The sequence below is a fragment of the Alexandromys fortis genome, unplaced genomic scaffold, assembly GCF_014885135.2.
Source record: "Alexandromys fortis isolate MF-2015 unplaced genomic scaffold, M_Fortis_MF-2015_v1.1 scaffold_149, whole genome shotgun sequence".
NCBI lineage: Eukaryota > Metazoa > Chordata > Mammalia > Rodentia > Cricetidae > Alexandromys > Alexandromys fortis.
Window position 1 is genome coordinate 1,803,580 of NW_026068025.1, and position 25,041 is coordinate 1,828,620.

The window sequence follows — 25,041 nt, forward strand, 5'->3', positions numbered from 1 at the left end:
CCCTCTACGCCCCCGCCCCCGCTGGTTCCTTGGGCCACGCATGGCGGCCTGGCACTGAGGGAACCCCCCGCTTCCCTCTCGGGCCCCCCGGGCGCGTCCCCTTAGAGCCATGCCGGGCCGCCCCGGAGGACCCTAGAGTTGAGTTGCGGGGGCTATGGCGGCCGCCAGCGGCTACACGGACCTGCGTGAGAAGCTCAAGTCCATGACGTCCCGGGACAACTACAAGGCTGGCAGCCGGGAGGCCGCCGCGGCTGCAGCCGCCGCCGTGGCCGCCGCCGCCGCTGCCGCGGCCGCCGCCGAGCCGTACCCAGTGTCCGGGGCCACCAAACGGAAGTACCAGGAGGACTCGGACCCGGAGCGCAGCGACTACGAGGAGCAGCAGTTGCAGAAGGAGGAGGAGGCGCGCAAGGTGAAGAGCGGGATCCGGCAGATCCGTCTCTTCAGCCAGGACGAGTGCTCCAAGATCGAGGCCCGCATCGACGAGGTGGTGTCCCGCGCCGAGAAGGGCCTGTACAACGAGCACACCGTGGACCGGGCCCCCCTGCGCAACAAGTACTTCTTCGGCGAGGGCTACACCTACGGCGCCCAGCTGCAAAAGCGCGGGCCCGGACAGGAGCGCCTCTACCCGCCGGGCGACGTCGATGAGATCCCCGAGTGGGTGCATCAGCTGGTGATCCAGAAGCTGGTGGAGCACCGCGTCATCCCCGAGGGCTTCGTCAACAGCGCCGTCATCAACGACTACCAGCCTGGCGGCTGCATCGTCTCCCACGTCGACCCCATCCACATCTTCGAGCGCCCGATCGTGTCCGTGTCTTTCTTTAGCGACTCGGCCCTTTGCTTCGGCTGCAAGTTCCAGTTCAAGCCCATCCGGGTGTCGGAACCTGTGCTTTCTCTGCCGGTGCGCAGGGGGAGCGTGACTGTGCTCAGGTAACGCATACCTGGGAGGAGGGGCTGGCCCTGCACCCTGCCGCCTAAGCCTACCCTGCCGGATCCCGGAAGCCGCAGCTGATGGGTGGCCGGTTCTTTTTTGTGGTTCTGACTCATCCTTTTTCGTGCAGACCTTAGGAATCTTGTGTCTAAAACTCTTAGCGGAATAAGCCCAGTACGGAATTCTGTACCTGCAGGCAGGTTTGAAGTGGTCACAGTAGTTTATCTGAGAATTCATCTATAAAAACCCCATTCTGAGAGGCTTTTCTGAAGGCTAGAGTAAAACTCCGTTTTCCAAGTATATGGTGCCTGTTTTGCATTTTGTTTTTGTTGTTGAAGATGGGGGTCTCTGATAGTCCAGGATAGCCTTCAACTTTCTACACCAAGAAGGATGATCTTGAATGTCTCCTCCTGCCTCCGCCTCCCAAGTGCTGGGATTACAGATGCACACACTGGCCGGGTTTTTGTGAGGCCTAGAGATAGAACTCAAGGCTTCGTGTTTTCCATGTTGCTTTAAGCAGATCGCTTTCTATTTTGGACTTAAGATATTTGGACTTTAAGATATTTCCATATCTTAGAAAGAAAGCCTGTGCTTAACTAAAAGTGTTCTCTGTTCCGTTGTTTGTGGTTTAACAAAGTATAGTGGATTCCTTAATAGAAAATGCAGGCAGAGCCCTTAAGCTTTTTGATAGGGTTGCGGAGGGGGGGGGCAGATTTCACCATTCTCGGGAAAAAATTACTTTCTTGGGGTTGAACAATTTAGTGGTTTAGCCAGAAATAAAAGTACAGCACGCTCTTAAAATTCTCTTAGTTTTGGGCCTCTGTGGGCACTTTGTAGAAATGCCATAGCTGTTACTGGGATCAGTAAAACAAAATACAGCTGGTCTGTTGACCTGGTGTTTGGCCTTGTGATTTGGTGACCACATCTTAGGCTCTTGGCCAGTTGGGGCCCCAGATCCTGCTAAGAATTAGCTCAGTGCCCTGGCCAGCAGGGTAAATCATCTGCTGGAACACTGCTGGGATTTATATGAAGTGAAATTTTATTCGAGGGCTGTCTCCTTCCAGCCCTAAAAAAGGTAAGCCTGGCTAATGCACTTTGTTAATCCCCAAGATGAGGCCTAGACTACAACTGTTTCAAGTGTTTCACGTGTATAGGCGCTTCCAGATGGACGTCTTGACTAAATGTTTTTAAAAGGGATTTCCAGCTGGGCCTGGTAGTGCGTGCCTCTACGCTCAGCACTTATATACTGAGGGAAGAGAACTGCTTAAGTTTGACATTGTCTCAAAAAGATCCACCCACCTTCCAAAAGAAAGGGTTTCCAGGGAGCTTGCTGTGTAAGGAAGATTGGGGGTTCTGCCTTGTTGAAGTTTCTTGGCGCTGAACGGACTTCCACACAAAGGCTATTTGGTCATATAGTGGGGTATTTTCCTCATGGTCATACACCTTTAAGGTTGTCTAGAAGTTTGGCAATGACTAGCTGCTTGATGGGGAATTCTCAGGCACTTTGAGACTCTCCCTACACAGCACACTAGATTCAAAAGCAGAACTTAGAATTCTTAATGTTCAGGTCTGTTAGTGATTAACAAGATTGCATCAGCAGGAAAACTGTCTTTACTTTGCAGTAGTAAAGTCCTAAAGCTTTCCCAGTCCCTTCCAACCCTTTGGGGATTCAGAACTTGGCTCCAAGGGTTAGTGTGGGAGGCGCAGCCATGTCCTGAAAAGTGCTGCCCCAGGCCTTGAATCCAGCTTACTTTGGAGAGTTTATTTATTTATTTTTGAGACAAGAGTCTCACCCTGTAGCCTAGGCTGGCCCCCCAACTCAGTACTATTACTGCCTCTGCTTTCAGAGTGCTAGCTTTCTTTGGGCTCCTGTAGGTATCTTCTCAGAGCTGGCTTTCTTAGCTGTTAATCAGAGATGGTACCAACTTTTAAAGTCTTTTAGTTAAATGTGGTGATTTTGTTGTCTAATAGCGTGACATGAGAAGATAGGTACTCTAGCCCCTGCTCTGGTTGGGAAAGGTGCTAGGGAATTGGTGAACCTTGAAACATGGCTCTAGTCTTCACATAGTTCATTCTCAGTAGAGGCTTTAGACTAGGTGGATCATCAGAATCCGGAAAGATAATTATAGAAGTATGTTGAGGGGGCATTTTACTCACTGAGATATTGGGAGTTCTTGGGAGGGAGGAAGCTGGAACTAAAGAATGAATAGAAATTAGCCAGAATGGTGGAATCACATGGTAGCAGAGCTTCAAACGCAGCACTAGAATGTAGAGTCATTGGTAAGCATTGTTGCTGTGAGGCAGGTGGCGTTCCACTCTGGTAGAGGTTATCCTGGTAATAACAGTAGTTTCTCAACTATTGTTGATATTTGGAGCTTGTAAGTTCTTTTCTGGGTGAGAGCTGTTCATGCAGTGGAGGAGAATGGATAGGAGCATCCCTGTCCTTTATCTGCTAGACACCAATGACACTTCAGGACAAAAAATCATCTCCAGACATTGACAGGTGTCCCAGCAGGTGAGGGTTGTAGGACAGCTTCATTCCCACATGAGAACTATTGTTCTAGGGTTCTGGACACACCTGCTAATTTAAATCTTCAAGAACCTGCCCACATACTTTCTGCTGGCTTGATTTGCAGTTAAATGAGCACCTGCTTGTTAGTAATGCCCCTCATCAAATGCTTTTTCCATGTTTCCTGATGGGTTCACTTTGCAGAGGCGAGAGTGTTAAAGCTTCAGGTTAGATGAAAACGGATGAATGTAGATGTAGATGGACTCTAGCAATCTAGCAGTTGCTGCTTTCACTTGCTAGTGGCAAAAAAGATGCCCCCTTTTCACTTGTCTGTATTTGGCAAAGGCACCATGGCAAAATTGTTTATTGGTGTTTAACACATATTTTGATTAGTGGCAGACATTTGACTCTGATGTCTAAACCTGCATTTTTATTAGAGCAAGGCTTCACAGACCACTTCAGAAGTGTTTTACATTCCTTTCCAAACCCAACTGACAGGTTTTGACTGTAGGTAACCTTCCCAGTTTGGGCATGGAAAGGGTCCCTTTCTTATGTTGTTCTCTAGAAATCTGTTAAACTTTCTTCCTGTCAGTTCATTCCACATTCTTTGTCCTGACTCTGTAAAGTGAATAGGGCAGGTTAAATCAGACCCCAAAACTGGAGATAATAGTTCAGTTGGTGAACTGAACTTTAGTACTTAGACGCATAGGACCTAAGTTTGATTCCCTAGAAATTTCCCGGCCCTTTTTTTTCCTTCTTTAAGGCCAGATGTGATGGCCCACACTTGTAATCCCAGGGCCAGAGAAGTGGAGACAGGACTCACTAGCCACCCAACCTAGCCTTGGCCAGTCAGAGACCCTGTCTCAAAAAAAGCAAGGTGAATGATGCTTGAGGAATGGCACCTGAAGTTGACCTCTGGCCTCCTATGTGCATGTGCACCCACACACATGCACAAATAAAGCAATATATACGTTACTTTATAAGGTGATTTTTAAAATAAAAGATTTTAAAAAGCAGACTCCAATTGTTTTAGTTAGAATAATCACCTGGAAAGCTGACTGCTTGTGAACTGTTTAATCACTACTTTGTAGTCCTTTCCAGAGACTTTGGTCATGGCCACCAGTCTAGGTTGACTGCTTCACCTCGCCATCCATTGTGTACTGGCGAGCTTAGTCTTTGACTCTTCTGGTTAATAACATTCCTGTAAGTTTGGGGCTAATAACTGACCTCACTTGGCTGATTGAAAGCAGAATTTAGCTTTGTGGCTTAAAATAGTTTGGAAAAGTACTGGGCTGTCACTCTTTTTTCTGATTGCTTTTTCATTATATACATTTGTGTGTGTGCTTGTGTGTTTATGATGCATCAGAGGACAACTTAGAGTTGTTTCTTTCCCTGTGGGTCCCCAGTATCACACTAAGGTGATTAGACTTGGCAGAAAGAACCATTGTCCACTGAGCCATCTCACTTGCCCCTTGTTTTAAATTTTCCTGTTTAAGAGCTATACACCCTCTGGAAGGGCTGTTGGTTGTTGAAATTGGCTTCCCTTTGTGTTGCCAGGCCTGACAAGGCAGAAAGTAGCAAAGGAGAAACAGCTAGCTGGGAGCTGTGGTCTCAAACCGGAAACTCAGAATAAGCAAAGAATAAACAGGCCACAAAAATCTCAGGACTGGCTGGCTGGCTATTTTAGCCTGAGCAGTTAGTGTGCAACACTCAGTACGCTATAACCCTCCCTGTCTCATAGGACTGGTACTTATTCTCATATTCTTTGAGGCCAGCAAGGCCCCATGACAAATTAAACCTAGTTACTAAGGAACGCAGATGGGATTTTCTGCTCTCACTTGTAATTTACTTAACATATTTGGCTACCAAAAACAAAAGGTTATGCAAAATTGGTGGAAGTTTCAGCATCACTATTTTAGCTGTTTGAACATGAGCAAAAAATTTTTTGAGATGGGGTTTCACTATGTAGCCCTGGACGACCTATGTATAACAATGAGTGTGAATGCTGGGAGGTGTGTACACACCAGCCATGGACAAATTACTTAGTGGTCCTTTTTTTCTCTTTTGCTAAAAAGGAAGCCAGTGGTGCTTTAGAATTATCTGAAAAGATTGAATCTCTGTAATAAGACTGAGTTCTTGACGTTTAGTTAAAAATGTCTCAAGAGATTAACTGCTGTCAGTATTTTTGTTATGTGCATAATTGAAATATGTCTATCCCAAAAGCCCCAAGACTTCTTTAAAGTTAAGCCATTTCTTCTGGAGGCTTGAGTTCACAGTCCTGCCCCAACACCAGCCCTCAGCTTCCTTTACCTACAAACCTGTCAATGATGAGGCAGATCAAGAGGGCTGCCTAAGGAAAGTAGCCCATCAAAGGGGGGTTAGCATTAGGCTGTGACCTTGTCCAGTTCATTAATTTTTGGTCCGCCCTGGCCTATGCAAGACATGGAACAGTTGAGAATGATGACCATCTTGGAAATGAGCCTTAGCAACTCCATCTCTAAGGCTGTCCACAGAAGAGACATACATAGTTCTGTACATTTCCTTAGTGATGGCTTTTCAGACTCATTTGTGTACAGTCCTCTAAGGAAAGACTCGTTGCAATCTGTTTTGATGATCTTAAAATAGAGGCTCCAGGCTGATATTGGTGGTGCACACTTTTAATCCCAGCACTTGGGAGGCAGCGGAGGGTGGATCTCTGAGAGGCCAGCCTGGTGTAGAGTGGGTTCCAGTATAGCCAAGGCTACATAGAGAAACACTGTCTTGAAAAAAAAAAAATTAGAGGCTTCAAAGTGATAGATTGTTTTGGTGTGGAATATTAACACACATTTAATTTTTTTGTCCACCATGGAGAGTTGAGTAAGACCTTTAAACAAAGTGTTGTCTTAGAAGGAAAACACAATTTCTGTTCCAAATATAGTAGAGTTATGGGATAATGTGGTTGGGTAGCATGGAGGAAATCAGTTGGGACAGAGGCTTAGGGAAATTTTACCAGGAGAGAGGAGATAGATGGACTAGTGAGGGACAGAGCTAGGTCTTGTCAATTGATGGTTATGGATGGCATAATAAGCATTGCTGCTGGGCGAGGAGTAAGCTCAGACAGACCAGCTGGATAGCATAAGGTATTCTTCTTTGTTTTCCTGTGAAAACAGGAGTAGGCAGCCATTGAACTTCCCTTCACATCAAGAGTAGAACTGAACCCAGGGCGTATTACATTTCAGTCTGGCAGAGTGAGATTTTCAGTGTCGCCTGTAGCAAGTAGGGTTCTTAGAATAAAAGGCACTTTTGTGGTCTTGACTGGGCATTTTCTGCTTAAGTTCACCAGGAAAACTTTGGGTTCTGCCCAGGCGGTAGTGGCGCACACCTTTAATCCCAGCACTCGAGAGGCAGAGGCAGGCGGACTTCAGTCTAAAAAAACCGAAAAAAAGAAAAAAAGACTTCTTTGTGAGTTCCCTCTCCCAGAGGAAAGAAACAGTGGGCTATCACAGATAATAGGAAATTCTAGAAAACTGGTGTTAATAAGACTCAAATATAGGGTCATATAAAGAGAGGGGGAGTGGTATGTCCAGGTCACTTCTGTGGTTCTGTATAGTGCTCCCTGGCTCAGGGCAGGAACCGGGCATGGCTTGTTTGTTTTATAGCCCTTTGGAGTATGGGGCAGGGAACATGGAAGCAGTCAAGCTTTGGCAAGCAATCTGGATTTGTTTACAAGCTGCTATAAGAAAAGTGGTTTTCTATTAGAAATAAGAAGTCGGGACCCTTGGTCATATTTATAATAGCCAATTCAAACAGTATTTGTTAAACATCAGGAACCCTTGCATGTAGCTGGTACTACAAATTCAGACCTTTGAGATGTGCCATTAGACTTAGCTCTTTTTGAGAAGATCTGTGTGTGCATAATATGTAAAACTACCTTGCAGCCCAGTCTGTAGTCATTAATATATAATGATAATAACATGGCTCACACTTGAAATCTCAACATTCAAGAGACTGAGGTAGGAGTATTGGTGTGGGTTTGAGACCAGTCTGGGCTATAGTTATTGGCAGTGGGGAGGCCTTGGCAGGGGAATCTCTGTGAATTCAAGGACAGCTAGGGCTACACACAGTCTTGAAAAGAATGAAAACAAAACAAAAGGTATATGGCCCGGGAGCAGCTAGGAATCTAAAGGGGAAAGCTTGAAGGCAAGCTGTTCTATCAGGCCTGGTACCAGGCTGGGCAGGTGTTTGGCTGTGTTGATCTTTGCAGCTCAGTGGAGTAACTTGGAGTGGTGGGAGTATCTTATCTCTTAGGGTACTCATTGAGAATATGTGAGGGGCTTATAATCAGAGTTATTCTGGGAACTTCAAATCAGAGGGATGCCAGCTGAGAATAGTCATCTAGCCACATTTGTTAGCCATTAAGTGGAAATTTCATTATGATGAAAAAACATAAAATATCCCAAACATAGCTGTCTTCAAAATTTTGGATCTCCCCAGAGGCTTTTGAAAGTTTTTTCCCCAAGTAGGAAAGTTCTGTGTTGGGCCTTATGATCGCTATATTTCTGTGTTGTCAGTGGCTGCCTTGGTTTCCTCTGTCTTCACCAAGGAATCTCCCCTTTGCTCCAATTGCCTCCAGAGTTCCTTTGTTTTTATATTTGTTTTAGTGCTGGGGATCAATCCCAGAGCCTCACATATGCCAAGCAAATGCTTTACCTCTGAACTACACCCTAGCCTGAAGAGCTGCAGATGAAAAGGATTCTTTCTAGTTTATGCTAAGAGAGTCCTGCTTCAGACTTTGTCTTAAGTGACCAGTGAATCTTCTGGGCCAGGTTTTTCCTTTAATGATTTTTAGGCAGGCACTTCTTAGAGCTTAAACATATTTTCATTCCATGTAGATTATTAAACTTCTCAATAGGCAGAGGACAGCCTATTCCTGTCCCCCGTGAACTTTGGTTGTGTTATCTACTCTCTTACTGGTGACATGTTCTGTTTCTTTCTAGTGGGTATGCTGCTGATGAAATCACTCACTGCATACGGCCTCAGGACATTAAAGAACGCCGAGCGGTCATCATTCTCAGGAAGTAAGTACCTTCATGTCTGTCGTCCTCTGCCTTAACTACAGGCCTGTCTGAATCCTCTTGGACCTTAACCTCTCTACTTCTTGCATGCCGTTGTGTAACGTAGGAGAGCAGAAAGACACAAATTCTCTTTCATATCCTCAGACTGTTTAGGGAGTTCAGTATGTATAGAAATGATCCTGGTATTTATTGGCATACTTTTTTTTCTTTTAAGGATTTTTTTTAAATATTTATTTATTTGTTATGTATACAATATTCTATCTGTGTGTATATCTGCAGGCCAGAAGAGGGCACCTGATCTCATTACAGATGGTTGTGAGCCACCATGTGGTTGCCGGGAATTGAACTCAGGACCTTTGGAAGAGCAGGCAATGCTCTTAACCACTGAGCCATCTCTCCAGCCCCAAGGATTTATTTTTTAATTATATATATGTATGTGTGTGTTATCAGTGTGTGGGGATGTGCATGTGGTTTGTAAATGTCTGTGGAGTCCAGAAGAGGGAGTCAGATTCCCTGATTCTAGAGTTCCAGGTAGTTGTGAGCCACCAGACATGGATGCTAAGAACCAAACTCAGGTTCTCTGCAAAAATAGTGCATGCTCTTAATCTTGAGTTATCCCTAGTCCTTTGGGCATAGTCTTGCTTGAAACAAGATTTGGAGAAAACTTTTTCCTGAACCCTCACACCCTTGCACACGCAGTCACGCCCGTTCTGACTTATCACATGGGCTTTCCATGATTATTTTTAGACTGTGCCTTAGCCTACTTTAAAAATGCCTAGGCTTTCACTTTCAGAAGGAGCTAGAAATGAGAAGAGGTGACAAGAATAGGTTAGGCTGTAGTATTTAGCTGGCTTGTAGCTGTGGCTGTTTCCCCTCTATTGAGAGAGCCTTAGGGACATACTACAGACATTAATAACCTGCCCTCTTCTAGCTGGGTTTGGTAGCTCACTAATAACTGTAGTCCAGCATCTGAGAGACTAAGGTGAGAAAATTGGGACTTGGAGGCAGACCTGTCATAAATAAGAGAAAGAGAAGAAAAAAAGAGAGAGAAAAGAAAAGTTGGTCAAACATAGTGAGGCACTCTTGAAATGTTGACACCTGTGAAGTAGAGGTAGGAGAGGAGCTCTTGGCCACCCTCGCTTACATGAGGCTTGTGCTTGCTTGCTTGCTTTTGTGTTGAGTAGATTGTTTGGGTTTTTTGTTTTGTTTTTGTTTTAGATGAGTCATGCAATGTTGCCCTGGCTGGCCTGAAATTCACTACAATCAGGCTGGTCTCAAACTCTTGGGTCCCCCAGCCCCTGTCTCTGAAGTGTAAAGGTGAGCAAAGCACGGCTAGTGTGCAGACTCGGGTTATGCTTGATGAGGTAGACATTGTTTGTCCCAAAGCCTTTTTAAATCTTGAATATTTTGTTATTTTAAAAAAATTCTATGGGGGGCTGGAGAGATGGCTCAGAGGTTAAAAGCACTGGCTGCTCTTCCAGAGGTCCTGAGTTCAATTCCCAGCAACCACATGGTGGCTCACAATCATCTATGATGAGATCTGGTGCCCTCTTCTGGCATGCAGGCATACATGGAGGCAGAATGTTATATACATAATAAATAAATAAAAATAAGCTATTTCTTTTTAAAAAAAAAAGTTACAGGTAAGTCAAATGTGGTGGCGCAGAGGCAGGTGGATCTCTATAAGTTCAAAACTAGCCTGGTTCACATAGCTCCAGGATAGCCAGGACTACCTGGAGAGACTCTGTCTCAAAAAGGCTAGAGAGTTAGCTCATTTGTTAGGAGCACTTCCAGAAAACTAGGTTTGGATTCCCAACACCTAGATGGCTGCTCACAACCATCTGTAATTCCAGTCCCAGGGACTCCAACACTCTTCTGGCTTTTAACCAGGCCCAAGGACTATACAAGGCACTGAACTTATATATAGTTAGAATAGGCATTCGGAATGGAAACTGGAGCTTCATACTGGATCATACTTTTAGCTATTGAATTATATTTTTATGTGCTTATCCAGCACCAGCAATTAAAAATCAGTGCCACACGTAGAACTAGAAAAGCAATTAGCAGCCGGGCAGTAGTGGTGTATGCCTTTAATCTCAGCACTCGGGAGACAGAGGCACTTTTAATTTCTAAGCTAGTCTGGACTACAGAGTGAGTTCCAGGACAGCCAGGCTGCAGAGAGACGCTCTGTCGGGCTGGAGAGATGGCTCAGAGGTTAAGAGCGCTGACTGCTCTTCCAGAGGTCCTGAGTTCAATTCCCAGCAACCACATGGTGGCTCACAACCATCTGTAAAGAGATCTGAAGCCCTCTTCTGGCCAACAAGCATACAAACAGAAAGAATATTGTATACATAATAAATAAATAAATATTTTAAAAAAGAGAGAGAAGCTCTGTCTCAGAAAGAAAGAAAAACAATTAGCTTTATATACTCTGGTTTTGTGATAGTTTTTGATTTGTAGACTGTAGGCTACAAAGACCATTCAAGGGCCAGTTGAGCCAAATTTGTGAGACCCTGTCTCAAACTAAAAAGTAAAAATGCTGGGCTTAGGATATAGGTAGAGTTTTTACCTGGCAATCCAGGCCCTGAGTTAAATCCCCAGTATAGAGAGATAGATGATTTGTAAGTACTGTCTGTATACTGGATATACTAGATTCATTGGCATAAGCCTGTAGTCTCAACTTCTTGGAAATCTGAGGCAAGGCACTTGAGCCTAGGAATTGGAAACCAACCTGGCATTATACCAAGACCCTTTCTCTAAAAACAAACAACAAAAGAAAATAAATCAGTTGTGGCTAGAAATGTAGCCAGCGATAAAGCACCTTTTTAGCATGCCTAGGAATTTGAGATCTCTGCATCATCCATAATTTTAGATTTACCTAGTATCTTAGTTTTCCTGTTTCTGTAATAAATTTCCTGACAAATGTAACTTAAAAAGAAAGACTTTATTTCTGTTCTCAGTTCCAGGATATGGACCTTCATGATAGGGAAGCCCTAGTGGTAGATTTAGGTAGCTAATCACATTTCATATAGAATAAGCAAGCAGAGAGCAATGAATGACTGTGTTCACCTCACTTTTGTCTTTTTTATACAGTCCAGTATCTCAGCCAAGGGAATGGTGCCACCCACAATGGGCAGGTCTTCCCAACTCAATCAAGATACTCCTCTATAAGCCTCCATGCCCAAAGGCTCTCTCCCAGGTGATTCCATATCTCAATAAAATGATGATTGAGATTAACCATCACACTTAGGTTTACTTAATTTTCTCATGTGTCTGCTGTTTTCATCCAAGGTACATCCTGTGTTATATCTAGTTGTCATGTTACTTTACTCCTCACAACTATAATAATTTCTCAAACTTAATTAGCAGGATATTTTATAGAACGTTGCAAAGCTGGGTGTGATGGTGCATGCCTTGAATCCTGGCACCGGGGAGGCAGAAGTAGGCAAGACTGCTCTCTGAGTCCGAGGCCAGCCTGGTCTACAAAATGAGTTCCAGGACAGCTAAGACTGTTACACAGAAAAATTGTGTCTTGAAAAACAAACAAAAGAATGTTGCAGTGGGATTTTCCTGTTTTTTCTTATACTTGGACAAGGCTTATATTTTTGTAAAAAAAAAAAAAAAAAGCTCACAGAAACAAAGTGTTGTTTTTACCATATATCAATGGTATATAATATATGCTATACAACATGCACCATGATAGTAAACATCATCGGCCAACCCAGGGTAGTCTAAGGATTGGCATAGATGTCTGTCTGTATTTTTCCAGACAAGGTTTCTCTTGTGTAACAGCCCTGACTGTCTTGGAACTCATTCTGTAGAGCAGGCTGACCTCTGACTCACAGAGATCCACCTGCCTCTGCCTCCCCAATGTTACTATTAAAGGTGTGTGCCACCATTCCCGGTTTAGATGTCTTTCTAAAGTACTCACCCTAGCTGTCTCTTGAGGTTCTTCCCTTTATCTTATTCTACCTTAAAGTATCTACATCCCTAATGCAGTTGATGAACTATAACCTGGTTCTGTGACAGAATGGCTTTTGTTGGAAAGACCTCTCTTTATAACGTGTTCATGTTTTGGCCCACATCACTCTAAAATTTCCTACATGTAAACACAGGTTAACCTAGCTATCCTTCATGGCCCTGGTGCTGACCATTTTGACATTCAGAACACCTGTAGCCCTTCAGCATGCCACCCCTCTTTAAGCTGTCACAGCCTATATACATGTCTATTGTGAATTTCCAAATTGATTTTCAGGGGTAGTAGAGGGGTGTCCAGGGCCTAGTTTGCTACCCAGGCCAAATGAGACATCAGTTGACAAGTGAAGAATAATTTGGACTGCTAATGACTAGTTTTAGAAAATCTGTTGGGACTTGTCTTGTAAAAAGATGAACTAAGCATCACCCTGACATGGACATCTAGATACTATCCAGAGACCTTGTAATGTCTTTTGGTGAGACCAAGTTCTAGTGAGTAGATTCTGGATATTGAATCTGTCCTGTTCCTTTTAGTCCAGGGTAAAGTCAATCTTGTTGAAGTTTAGATAAAGATTGTATAGACCCCTGGTAGCTCTGACACCAGCTCAAATCAGTAAGAGCTGGCAAGATATGGTAAGAGCTGGAACTCAGAGATCCATCTTACAAGTGGTGGGATTAAAGGCATGTGCCACCACTGCTAAATTAAAAATAAAATTAAAAAAAAAAAAAAACAAAAAGCAAAATCCACTGGGTTTTAAAGGTGCAGGCCTTTAATCCCAGCACTTGGGAAACAGAGGCAAGTGGATCTCTGAGTTCAAGACCAGCCTAGTTTGCAGACTGAGTTCCAATATCTGCATGATTGCCTTGTGTGCACCCTAGTATTCTTCTCTGACTTGCTGCCACATGCTCATAGACTATAAGAGTAGGAGGTATGGCTCTGGAAGGGGGAAGTGAGTTGCTTGGGATGATTCTTTTTGTTTTTATTTTTTGTTTCTGTTTTTCAAGACAGGGTTTCTCTGTGTAACAGTCTGACTGTCCTGGATTTCACTTTGTAGGCCAGGCTAGCTTTGAACTCACAGAGATCTACCTGCCTCTGCCTCCCAAGTGCTAGGATTAAAGGAGAGCTCCATGTCCACCACCTGGCAATTGGGATGATTTTTGAGCAGGTATTTCTGGCTAGTTACCACATTTTTATTATATATAGGCATCTAACATAGGCACCGTAAGACACCCATAGTTTTTTCTATGTTTGCATGCCATTACAGCAGAAAGCAGAGAACACACTGATAGAAAAGGACAGAATATGTCCCCTAAGGGACCACTGGGGGAAAAAAAATCAAAATTAATTACATCCACTTTAGTGTGAGAATAAGGGAAGGCTTAGTATATCTGACTTCTTGGACTCTTTTTTTTAACATTCTTGTGAAAGTGACAATTGTTTGTAAAGCTGCCTCTATATCTCCAAGTCTCGTGAGCCAGTGGATCCCTCAGCCCTCGTGCACCAAGCTTCTTCTGATCTGTTTCTAATGATGTCCCTTTTGTTTTCCACTCTCTGTAATCGGGAAGTACCAATTTACCATGACCGTGTCTGTGTTTGTGTCTGCATCTAGTGGCCATATCTAACAGCCATCTGACCTCTCAGGTCACTCCTGAGTGATCTCTTTATCTATGTGTCTTTTGGGGAAGTTAGTCACTGAATGCTCACGGGGAGGGGCAAGTCGAGAGTCTTTATCAAGACGCATGTGATGTGCTCAAAAAGTTTGGGCCTCATCCAAGGACAGAAGTGTCTGAGTCTTGGGGTCTGAGGTAATTTGGCCAAAGACCAAAGATGCTCTTTGGGCTAGGGATGTAGCTCCATGCTAGAGGCTTGCATAGCATGTCTGAGACCCCAGTTTCATAATAAAAAGAGAGGGAGCACAAGCTCTGAGGCATCCATTATGCTGGAACAGACTAGAAATGAGTTAGAGATTGATACAAACCTGGATGGATATAGGAAGCCACTGAGATCAATGGGGTGTGGGATTCACATATGACAAGTTGTAGGAGCCTGAGTTCAATGGCTTATTTTACCATTGGAGCCAGATGTTTGCAGGGGACCCCACCCTAGTTAGTGTGTGGTAGATGTGCTCTGCTCCGTTCCTCAGGAGAGTATGAGTGGCTAGATCTTGGTTTCCCTAGCCTTGACCATGCCTAAGCTATTGCCCCCACAGAGACCCTTGCTACTTGTGGATTATGGTGAATGTAGACTGCTTCCCCCTCTCCCAGTATTGTGCTACCCACCAGGCAACTCTGCTCCATCACAATGAACACTGCCTCTCTGCCTTAGACACCTTGCTGGGATCTAACTAACTTCTCTGGTCTCCACGGATACCTGTAGATACCCCCACAACACATTCATATACTAATAAAAATATAAATATTATTTGTTTATTATATATGATATATTATCTCATAAATATATACTAATATTTGTTATATATTATTATGTATTGTTATTAAATAAACAGAAGCCCTTTTGGTCTCTGATTGTTTAACATTCCCCAAAGGGCCACTGCTAAGTCGATGTGGTGGAGGGAGTGTAGAGTAGAGTAGACTTTTCTCCATTTCAAGGCTCTACCACTTAGCTTTCATGAAGACCCTGTGTCTTTGAGAAACTAGGGTAGGTCTCCTTTTCTCTAGCTCTTCTCTAGGAATGAGGGCATCTGTTCTGGTGTATCCACAATCCACTGGAGGGTTGGGTAGATGCTCCTAGAGAAACTGCAAGTCTGACTGCAATGCTGCCTTCTGTGGCTGAGAGTTGTTGAATTATCTAGGGTCGAGAAAAAACTAGGCTAGCAAAAAGATAGACCTATCATATTTTTCTTTATTATAAGGGGCAAACTCACAAAACAGGAATGAGAAGTCCCAAGCTCAGTTGTATAGTGCAGGAACCACAGAGAGAACAAACTTTGGCTATTTTTCTCACACCTTTACCTGATCCCACCCCTTAAAGATCATTGGTTGGTAGTATCTCCATCAGAGAGTGCCCTGAGGTCTGTCTGCAGGCATAGCACACATTGGAGGTACCTAAACAAAAGTTATTCCCATTCTCCACTTCTAGACCTGAAAGTGAGAAAGATTCTCAGGAAGTCACTAGACCAATATCTAGTTGAACCACAAAGAGATCAAGGCACAGAACACAGACTGCTGGTTTGCAGGCCAATCCAGTCTTTGCCGGAGATAGATCTTTTCTCATGGGACTTATTACCAGAGGAGCTTTTGAGATCCTGTGTGTGCTTCCTTTGCAGGACAAGATTAGATGCACCGCGTTTGGAAACAAAATCCCTGAGCAGCTCCACATTGCCACCCAACTATGCTTCAGATCGCCTGTCAGGAAACAGCAGAGACCCTGCGCTGAAACCCAAAAGGTCCCACCGCAAGGCAGACCCTGATGCAGCCCACAGGTACTTAGAACCCTCAACAAAGACCAACAATGCAGCTGATGGTCTACCTCAAGGCTGGTTGGGAGCCTGAGGTTGTCCATTCCTTCAAATCCTTGTCCATTAGTAGTACATAATCCCCTTAGAAGAAGGGATTCAGCAGAAATTCTGAGAAATGTTCCGTGACGTGCCTTGTTCAGTTCCATCTGGGCACACTCATTTGTAGGTTTATACTTAGGTGTTAAGAGAGCATCTTGGCACTTAGAAGTGAACTAGGGATCTCTTGAGGAGGGTTTCTGAAAGGGTAATGTTTAAAATGACACCAGAAGGGGCTGGGCGGTGGTGACACACACCTTTAATCCCAGCACTTAGGAGGCAAAGGCCAGCGGATCTCTGAGTTTGAGGCCAACCTGGTCTACAGAGCAAGTTCCAGGACAGCTAAGGCTACACAGAAACTCTGCCTCAAAAAAAAAAGACCAGAAGGATGAGAAAGCTGTGTGAAGGGTGTTGTAGGAAAGATCTGTTTAGCATGTTGGTTCCAGAGACAGGGGGTTCCAGGGTTTGCAGGGGTGATTATAAACAGGAGAGTAGAAAGTAGAAGTACATGGCAGGACCCTGCAGAGGTTTGAACCTGAGGTAATAAAAGCCCAGCCCAGCAGACCTGACAGGTTACTGAGCACCAAAGTCAGAAATAAGCATACACTACAAGGTAACTAAGAGACATTCCCAAGAAAAGGACTGGTCACTATCACTTAGTGGGCAGGCCCCAATACTGTTAGTACATCTGGATTCAGATCTACTGAGAAGAGTAACACAATCCAAGAATGGGGGCCTTCTGAATCCCCTACACTGGTGGCAAGACTAGACCACTCTTGACTTCTCTGGTAACAGCTTGTTCTCACTGTTTGCAGACCCCGGATCCTGGAGATGGACAAAGAAGAAAACCGGCGGTCTGTGCTTCTGCCCACACACCGGCGAAGGGGTAGCTTTAGCTCTGAGAACTATTGGCGCAAGTCCTATGAGTCATCGGAAGATTGCCCAGAGGCAGCAAGCAGCCCCACCCGCAAGGTGAAGATGCGGAGACACTGAGGCCCTGTGCCCACCTGGAACTCTGGCTAATCCTGATGTAGCTGCCCCATCTTCTGTTTCGTTTGAGTGTTTTTTTTTTCTTTGTTGTTTGTTATTTTGGTCCTATATACGTTTTCCTTGCTTTGTTGCCTATTAAGGCTAAAGAACAGAATTGGCGCAAGACCTGGGTTCTTATGTTCTTGGCTTTTCTCCTTGATGGAAAAGGCTGTTAGCTTCTGTAGGGGAACACTCATACCAGAGTAGCCAGTCGAGACAGTGGGGACAGCTGTCTTCAAGTGGAAATGTGTCAGACTAGGTTTATTTAAACACACAAAATGTTTTGTTTAAGGAATTCTTGTTTGGGCTTTACATGTAAATCTTTGCAGTGTTTTAAACAAAGGTGATTCTTTTGCCAGCCCTTTTCTTCCACTGATGCTCATGCTTGGATGAGGTCTCTTGGAGCCATACAGGTCCTGCATTGGGCCTGCTGCCCCTACATCTCACCTGCTGTCCAGGTTCTGGAAGCTCATGCAAATACCCTGTTTTCCCCACTGTTCAGGTTGGCTGGATATGGGGCTCAAACAGTACCAGCCCCTGCCATCCCATTTCTGAGTCCCCAGGCTTCCTGCATGCCCTCCAGCTTGCTCTGCCCACCAGTCCTAGGTGGTCAAGAGACTAGCACAGTGGTCCTGACCTCTTGCCAAGAGCATACCTGTTTGCTGGGTTGCTCCTTTTAGGCATATGTGTGTGGTTGTATGGGACAGTTAGACTTGCTGCAGTGGGTCATTTGTAGGAATTGTTTCTAGCTAGAGGAACTGATTTGCTTCCAGTCTAGCGTTTGGGTTATGGGAACTTGGGGTGTGTGGTAGGGCTTTGTTTCTTTTGTTCTGAAGTGTTTCCCCTCCCGTTAGTCTCTTGGCTTTCTCCTTTTCTTTTCTCCTCAGTTGGCCATCTTGGTTCTTTTTTCCCCTATATCATCTATCTAAGAAGGTGTGTCCGTCCTCTCTTGTCCACGTATAGCTTATATCCAAGGCCAGAAGTTAGACCTGCATATTGGGTTGGTACTTTGTCTGCCTCGGGGGCATGGGTGCTGAGGAAGGAACTTTGAAAATAATAGAAAGTTAAAATCTTTGACACTTTTGGCCTGCTCAGATCCTGGAAAGCTGTAGGGTTTTGCTGATGCAGGTTCATTAAGATTGTCTTTGGCAGCCAGACAAGGACTGAGCCTGCCAAAAACAGGCCTTCTGAGCAACCATGCCACCACCACTCCAGAGGTGCACAGAGGCCTGACCTCGGGCCTCAATGGCTGCAGAGATGGAGAACAGCCAGCCAGCAGGAAATCCTTCTTTGGGGTCAGAATTCTTTTGCCAATGTAGAGAGTCTTCAAGTTGAGACTGCATAACTGAAGCAGTTGCAGGTCTGATGTGGTTTTGGGATGTTTTTGTTTTATTTTTGTTTTTGTTTTGTTTTTTTACTGCTCTTTTCCCTCAAAAAATGATTTGTAGTTGTGTGTGCAGCACTTTGCCCTAATATGTGTGTGTGCTCTACAATAAAAAACAAATCTAATATATTTTGAAAAAATTGTCTGATGCTGTGGTAAGAGAAAGCTTGACCTTGGTTTGTCCCTTAATTTATTTTTTTAACCTTCCAACTGGATTTGGAGAAGTCGAATTTATTCCTTCCAGTACTCTGACAGTGGCCACTAATATTGGCCCTCTTGATTCATGGCTAAAAGTGGACTTGCCCTTACTCACTGCCCTCTCCCCTTCAAGGAGGGTGGTCTTCATAAACCAGGTGACCAGGGACACACCTTGTTGAATTCTAGAAACTACACCCTCTCCCTGGCCCAATAGAGAGGCCGCAGACTAGTGCAAATGCCACAAATGGAGCTGGGGTGGGGAGAGGGGAACTCTGGTAGATGACACAACAATTCTTAGACTCAGTAGCCAGATTCTTGAGCTCCCTGACTGGAAACTTGGTAGACAAAATAGGAGAGGATGAGGCTGGGCCTTAGTGGACCCCAGTCTATTGGGATCCCTAGTGATGTAGATCCCAAGGCGTTGCCAACTATCTCTGTCTACCCAGCTCTGCTCCAGTGATCTGAGCACTTTGGTCAGACTGCCAATGTGGACTCTTGGTCAAGCCATTTCACTGCCCATAGAATGACTGACCAGGCCTCTTTATGATCTGTGCAGTGGACTGGGATGACAGTGGAACTGAGGAAAGCACCAAATGTCATCCCAACCATGATTTTGCAGAAGTGGTCCCACTCCATGCTTGGGCACCTTGCCCTAGGGGCAAACGGGTGGGAGAGACTCTTGGCCTAGGGACCTCCTAGGTTTCAGTCTGTACTTGGATAGTACCCCCATCTGCATGAAGTAATAGCCTTAAGCAGGTTTCTCAGAGTCCCACACCTGATTCTTTGAATCTTGCCTGTTCTGTCATGACACTGGGCCAAGAGCTTTGGTCCATCAGCCCCTGCCTGTCTCAGCCTTCCTGTTTGATAATAGTTGCTCCAACAGTTACTGGTACCAGCCCTGACCACCTAGGAACTCATCCCATTCCTCTAGCCCTGTTGCATGGAGGAGGAAACAGGTCTAGAGAGTTCAGAAAAATAAAGTATCCCATAGGCCAGGCTCAGTGCAGGAGAGAAACCTGAATATGACATGGTTAGGTGCACATAAGGTGTTCTATGATGTGTAAATACAACAGCAGGTAGAGCCCATTAACTGTAAGTGTAAATAACGTGTACAGTGTTCTTGTAAATCTCTATAGCTATTGTTGCCCACAGAACACTTTGACATTTTGTTGAAGTGTGGGATTCATTCATCATCTATCTGGTTGTAATTCAGATACCATGTGAAGGAGATGCATTTTATGAGTTTGTCTTAGTTCTCTATTGCTTCCAAAACATTACTTCAAACTTGAGAGCGCTTAAAGCAACAGAATTAGCTGGGTAAGGTGGTGCATGCTTATAATTCCAGCAGAGTCTGGGGCAGAAGGATTAAAAGTTCAATGCCAGCCTGGGCTAAAAAGCAAGACCTTGTCTCAGAAAGCACAGTGAATGGCTAAGCATGGTACTTGTCTATAATCCCAGCAGAAGCCATAGGAATATTGCAAGTTTGAGGTCACTCTGGTCCGAAGCTACATAGTGAGACCCTATTTCAAAGCAACAAAAACAAACTGGGTCATCCTCTGAGGCTCTGGTAGGAAACCGATTCTTGCTGCTTGCAACTTGGGATGGCTCTAGCCAGTCAAGAAGCAAGTTCTCTAGGTCCATAGTCACATGGCCTCTTTTGTATGCTACATACTTCTCAGTGCCTCTCTGCACCCCCCACCCCAGTGTGTGTGTGTGTGTGTGTGTGTGTGTGTGTGTGTGTGTGTGTGTTTGTATAGACAGGGTCTCACTCTAGCCCAGTCTAGCCTTGAACTGGCAATCCTGCCACTGCACACATTTTCTGTCCCTGTCTTAATTGGGCATCGTAATTAGTTACAGGAACACCCACATAATCCACAGCTACATGGCCTCCACTTTCTTATTGTGGCAGTGCCAGGGATGGAACCCAGTGCTAGGCAAGGACTCTACCACTGATCTACACAACTCCTTGTGGAAGCCAGTGTATGCCTTCCAAGAGCTAGGACCTAAGAGCCTTGGGGGCCACTGTGCAGCTTACCACCTGCTATTTCTTCAAAACTTGTTACAAAACTTGTGACCTGTTGATCCCTCAAAGAAATTGTATTGATTGGATTAAAATTTCTCAGCCTCAGCACTATTTTAAAATTGAATCTGGATCATAATATTTACTCCATTGCTTGCTTGCATTTTTTTTTCTTTAGTGCTGGCCATCAAGCCTAGGGCCTTGTGAATTCTAGGCCTTTTGCCCCCAGCAGTTCATTGCTTTCTTAAATTTAGACCTATGCTGTCCAATCTGGAACTATTGGACTCTGCCTTCTGAGCACTTGAAATGTGGCTAGTTTCAATTGAGATATGCTTTATACACACCCAGAAACTGAAGTTAGTATGAAAAAAGAATGTAAAATAGATAATTGATAACTTTATATTGATTACATGTTGAAATACTATTTTGGACATACTGAGTTGAATAAAATACATTATTTAAATTAATTTCACCTGTTTTGTTTGAGTTCTTTAAAGAAGTTGTTTTTAGTTGTGCATGTCTAGTGAGGGCTTATGCACATGGGTGCAGGTGCCTAAGGAGGCCAGAAGAGGTAAATAGAGCCCCTGGAGCTGGGGATAACAGATGTGAGCTGTCCTGAGAACCCATCCAGGCCCTGGTTTCTGTTTTTAACCAGGCTGTTTGAGTTCCTTGTTTGCTGGGTATTACAGAGAAATGGATAGATTGCTAACATAGCATGTGTTCAATCCCCAACACCGTACACAGACCAAAAAAAAGATCTTAGAGAACACTGTGCAGCTAGTGTTCACCTATAATCCCAGCACTCAGAAACTGAAGCAGGGGGATCATGGGTTCCAGGGGAAAGAATAGTAAATGTGAATGGAAAATCTTTACTTTTGAATATTAGTATCTTAGTTTTTAATATAATTTCAATTTTCTCAATTTTTAAAAGACTTAAGTATATGAATGCTCTATTTGCATGTATGCCTTTATTCCAGAAGAGGGCATCAGATCCCACTATAGATGGTTGTGAGCCACCATGTGGTTGCTGGGAACTGAACTCAGGATCTCTGGAAGAGCATCCAGTGTTCTCAACTGATGTGGGTTTTCCATCTGTATGTTGTGATTACCATTGATAAATAAAGGAGCTGCTTTGGGCCTATAGCAGAGCTATAGGGGAACAGAGCTAGGTGGGGAAAACTAAACTGAATGCTGGGAGAAAGGAGGGTGGAATTAAGGAGAAGCCATGGAGCCACCGCCCACGAAAGACAGGCTAAAACTTTGCTGGTAGGCCACAACCTCATGGTGATGCACAGATTAATGGAGATGGGTTAATATGTAAGAGTTAGCCAATAAGAAACTAGAACTAATAGCCCAGCAGTGATTTAAATAACACAGCTTCTGAGTGATTATTTCAGTTCTGGGCGACCAGGAACAAACAAACAGCTCCCTCATGACACTCAACCACTGAGCCATCACTCCACCTTTGTAACTTTAATTTTATATAATTTTTTCTTCCCTCCTCCCTCAGTGCTGGGGACCAAACCTAGAAAGGGGAATATGCTAGGAAAAAACAATAATACTGAGTCCAGTCTCAGTCCCCAGTTTTCTTTTGCTGTTTTAACTGGCGCAGGAAGCCTGTGAGAATAAATCTGGTTTATATACACACACTTTATTTACTCATTGGTGCTAGGGATTGAACCAAAGACTTGATATGTACTAGGCAAGTGCTCTCTCACTGAGCTACATTCTCTAAAACACGATACTTTGCCAGTTGAGTTTTGCAGCTACCTCCAGATCATAGCAGGGTTCCCATTTGGAGGCTTTTGACAGATGTGGACTGAGGATTCTATGGCTGTTGGGAAGACAATCAAAATTAGTAGGAAAGCCACTGCACTGGCAAGTGCCGAGGAAGTGTAAAGCCAGCAATCTGAGGACCCCAGATGTGTGGGTGGGTGCTGGAGCCCTGGAGCCCTATAGGGTTTGACGTCTACCAGCCCCATACCGGACATTGATTGCTGCAGTTCTCCCTATGCCCTTAGTGTGGCAGCAGAGCCCAAGTGATGGTGTTTTACAGCCAGTCCTCCCGCATCTAAACCCAGGTCTAGCTGCTCCTTGGGCTCCAAGGAATACCAAGTACCCAGAGGTCATATAAACTGTCTGGGCTTGACCATTGCTTCTGTCCTACACAGCCAGGGGCCTTGTGGCTAGTGCTTGTATTATGGGGACAAGAAGATGTCCCATGAGCTGTGGACAGAACTGTGAAGAATGCCTCCAACATGGGTCCCCCTATCCTAGGGAAGCTGTGTACTTACCGCATCTCCTGCTTCAGGAAGCACCGCTCCGGCTTTCTCTGGCAGGACCCAGGCTCCTTGGTTACTGGGGGGTGCCTCTTACTACTGGCTTCCCAGAGTGTGCTGTGCAGCTCCCACGTTCTACCCTTTCCTCTTTTTCACTGTGAGCGAGGAGGCTCCCTCCTTAACTTGTCCCATTCAAGTCTCACCACAACTTCTAATATCACACTTAGAGTCAAATCTACAGCTGGGTGGTGGGCAAGTGACAGCCTCTCTGGCTGCAATGAGTGTAGCCTTAGGCAGAGTGGTGGTGGCACATGCCTTTAATTGCAACACTACACAGAAACCCTGTCTCAAAAATAAAATAAAATAAAATAAAGAGTGTAGCCTCAAAGGAATAGTTGCCTGCATAGAGTAAGTGCTAAGTGTGAAATGGGGGAAATACTGCCCCTCTCCCAAGCGATGCATCCCAGGGGGAAATACTGCCCCTCTCCCTCTGTTCTGCGATGAGAAAATGAAGGTCTGAGAGGGGAGATGGCAGGGGTAGTGCCTGATTAGAACCTGGATCACAGACAGGAGTGAAGCGTACAGCCCCACTTCCCAGCAGCCCTGTGATAGTACCCAACACCCAGCCCCTGCAGCCTCAAAGCTGCCCTCCCAAGCGATGCGTCCCAGTCCTTAGGGCTTGCTCACAGCATGAGTCAAATAAAGATCAACTCAGAAGCTAGGAGCACCCATCTGAGTTCGAGCTCCAGAACCCAAATACAAGGTAGGAAAGAGCTGACTCCACACAGCTGTCTTTTGGTACCCTAGTCCTGCATCGTAAATATACGCACGCATACACGTGTGCCTACAGGTGCAGGCACTAATGATAAATGGGCACTATCCAGGCAGTGCCTATGTCAAGCTGAATCCTACCCGAGGAGAAGGATGACTGAATTATCTACCTTTGACCTTTTCTTTGTAGGGGAGGGTGAAATTCAAGACAGAGGCTCAGGATCTATTCCAGTCTGGCCTGGGACTCACCATCCTCCTTGGTAAGGTCCTTCTGAGAGCCCATTTCCCCACTCTGTAAAGTGAGGACAGAGAGGATGTCCCACCCCAGCCTTTCTTTCCCATACTGCCTCTGGCTGGAGTATGCCACCGTATCAGGTGTGCCCTCCTATCTGCATGCCTGGGAGAATGGGGTACTCAACTGCTGCCCTCCGGCTGGCCTGCTGACCCAGCCCGTGTCCCCCTCGTCCTCTCATGCGCTCTCACACGCAGCCCAACCCACCCTTCCTGGATCGCTTGCAGGAATTCTAGTCCTGCCAGGCCTCCAGACACCACCTGGAAGAAGCTGCCGGTGTGGGTTAGGCAGCCCCTGTAAAGCTGAGCCAAATAACTGTCAGGCCTTTCCCCTGCCCTTCTCTGCTCCTTGGAACCTCCTCCTTGCCACTTAGGAATCACCCTCTCCTCTTTGCTTTGCAGGGAAGTAGACCAAGGTAACCTCGGACCGAGTTGCTTCTCTATCCTAGGTCTCCCCCTCTTTGTTTTGTTTTTGTTTTATTTTGTTGTTTTTTTTTCTTTTGTTTTTGAAGACAGGGTTTCCATGTGTATCTGTGGCTATCATAAAACTCACTCTGTAGCCCAGGCTGGTCTTGAACTCAGAGATCCGCCTGCCTCTGCCTCCTGAGTGCTGGGATTAAAGTCACGCACCACCACTGCCCGTTTCCATTTACTCTCTTTAGAGTGGAGGGGATGTTGTTCCTACAAGGACTAAAGTTGATGATATGCATTTCCTAAGGTGCCTGTCCCTGAGAACTCCATTAGAGTGTGCTAGCTTAGCTGAGGGACATCCCTAGTCCCCAGACCCTGGCAGCCCTCACTTCAGTGGGATCAGTTGCTAGCAGGAGACGGTGATTATGTTTATCATTTTGCAACGTGTGGTCCCAGAGATGACACCCAGCAATTCATGTACAGTAGGCATGTATTCTTACCTTAAACCTGCTCTGTAGGCTTGGATTTTAAACTCCTAGAGTGCTGAGATTACAAGCATTTATTAGCACCCAGTACATTTAGTGCTGGGAATTAAATCTGGACCCTCCTGCATGCTAGGAAAGTATCCTATCAACTGAGCTGTGAACTGTGCACCCAGCCCTTCTCCTTCTCTCTCT

At 45.1% G+C, this 25,041-nt stretch overlaps 1 protein-coding gene across 2 annotated transcripts; it reads left to right on the top strand.

Moving 5' to 3' along the window:
* The first annotated feature begins 18 nt into the window (after positions 1–18).
* Alkbh5 (alkB homolog 5, RNA demethylase) lies at positions 19–21,079 on the top strand. 2 transcript variants are annotated; one of them, XR_007595629.1, is made up of 4 exons: positions 19–927; positions 8,414–8,494; positions 11,585–12,439; positions 12,471–15,747. XR_007595629.1 is itself a non-coding variant. In XM_050163610.1 (4 exons), exons 1-4 carry the CDS (start codon positions 155–157, stop codon positions 16,972–16,974), a joined length of 1,188 nt encoding a protein of 395 aa, XP_050019567.1. In that variant the 5' UTR covers positions 19–154; the 3' UTR covers positions 16,975–21,079. The 2 variants fall into 2 exon arrangements, 1 of the variants encoding a protein (XP_050019567.1); XM_050163610.1 differs by lacking the exons at positions 11,585–12,439; positions 12,471–15,747 and adding exons at positions 15,754–15,909; positions 16,797–21,079.
* Positions 21,080–25,041: the final 3,962 nt, after the last annotated feature.

Coding starts and splice junctions, on each gene's coding strand:
- Alkbh5 (XM_050163610.1), top strand. CDS start 155: ATGGCGGCCGCCAGCGGCTACACGGACCTGCGTGAGAAGCTCAAGTCC. Junction 928..8,413: donor GGGAGCGTGACTGTGCTCAG/GTAACGCATACC, acceptor GTTTCTTTCTAG/TGGGTATGCTGCTGATGAAA. Junction 8,495..15,753: donor GCGGTCATCATTCTCAGGAA/GTAAGTACCTTC, acceptor CTTCCTTTGCAG/GACAAGATTAGATGCACCGC.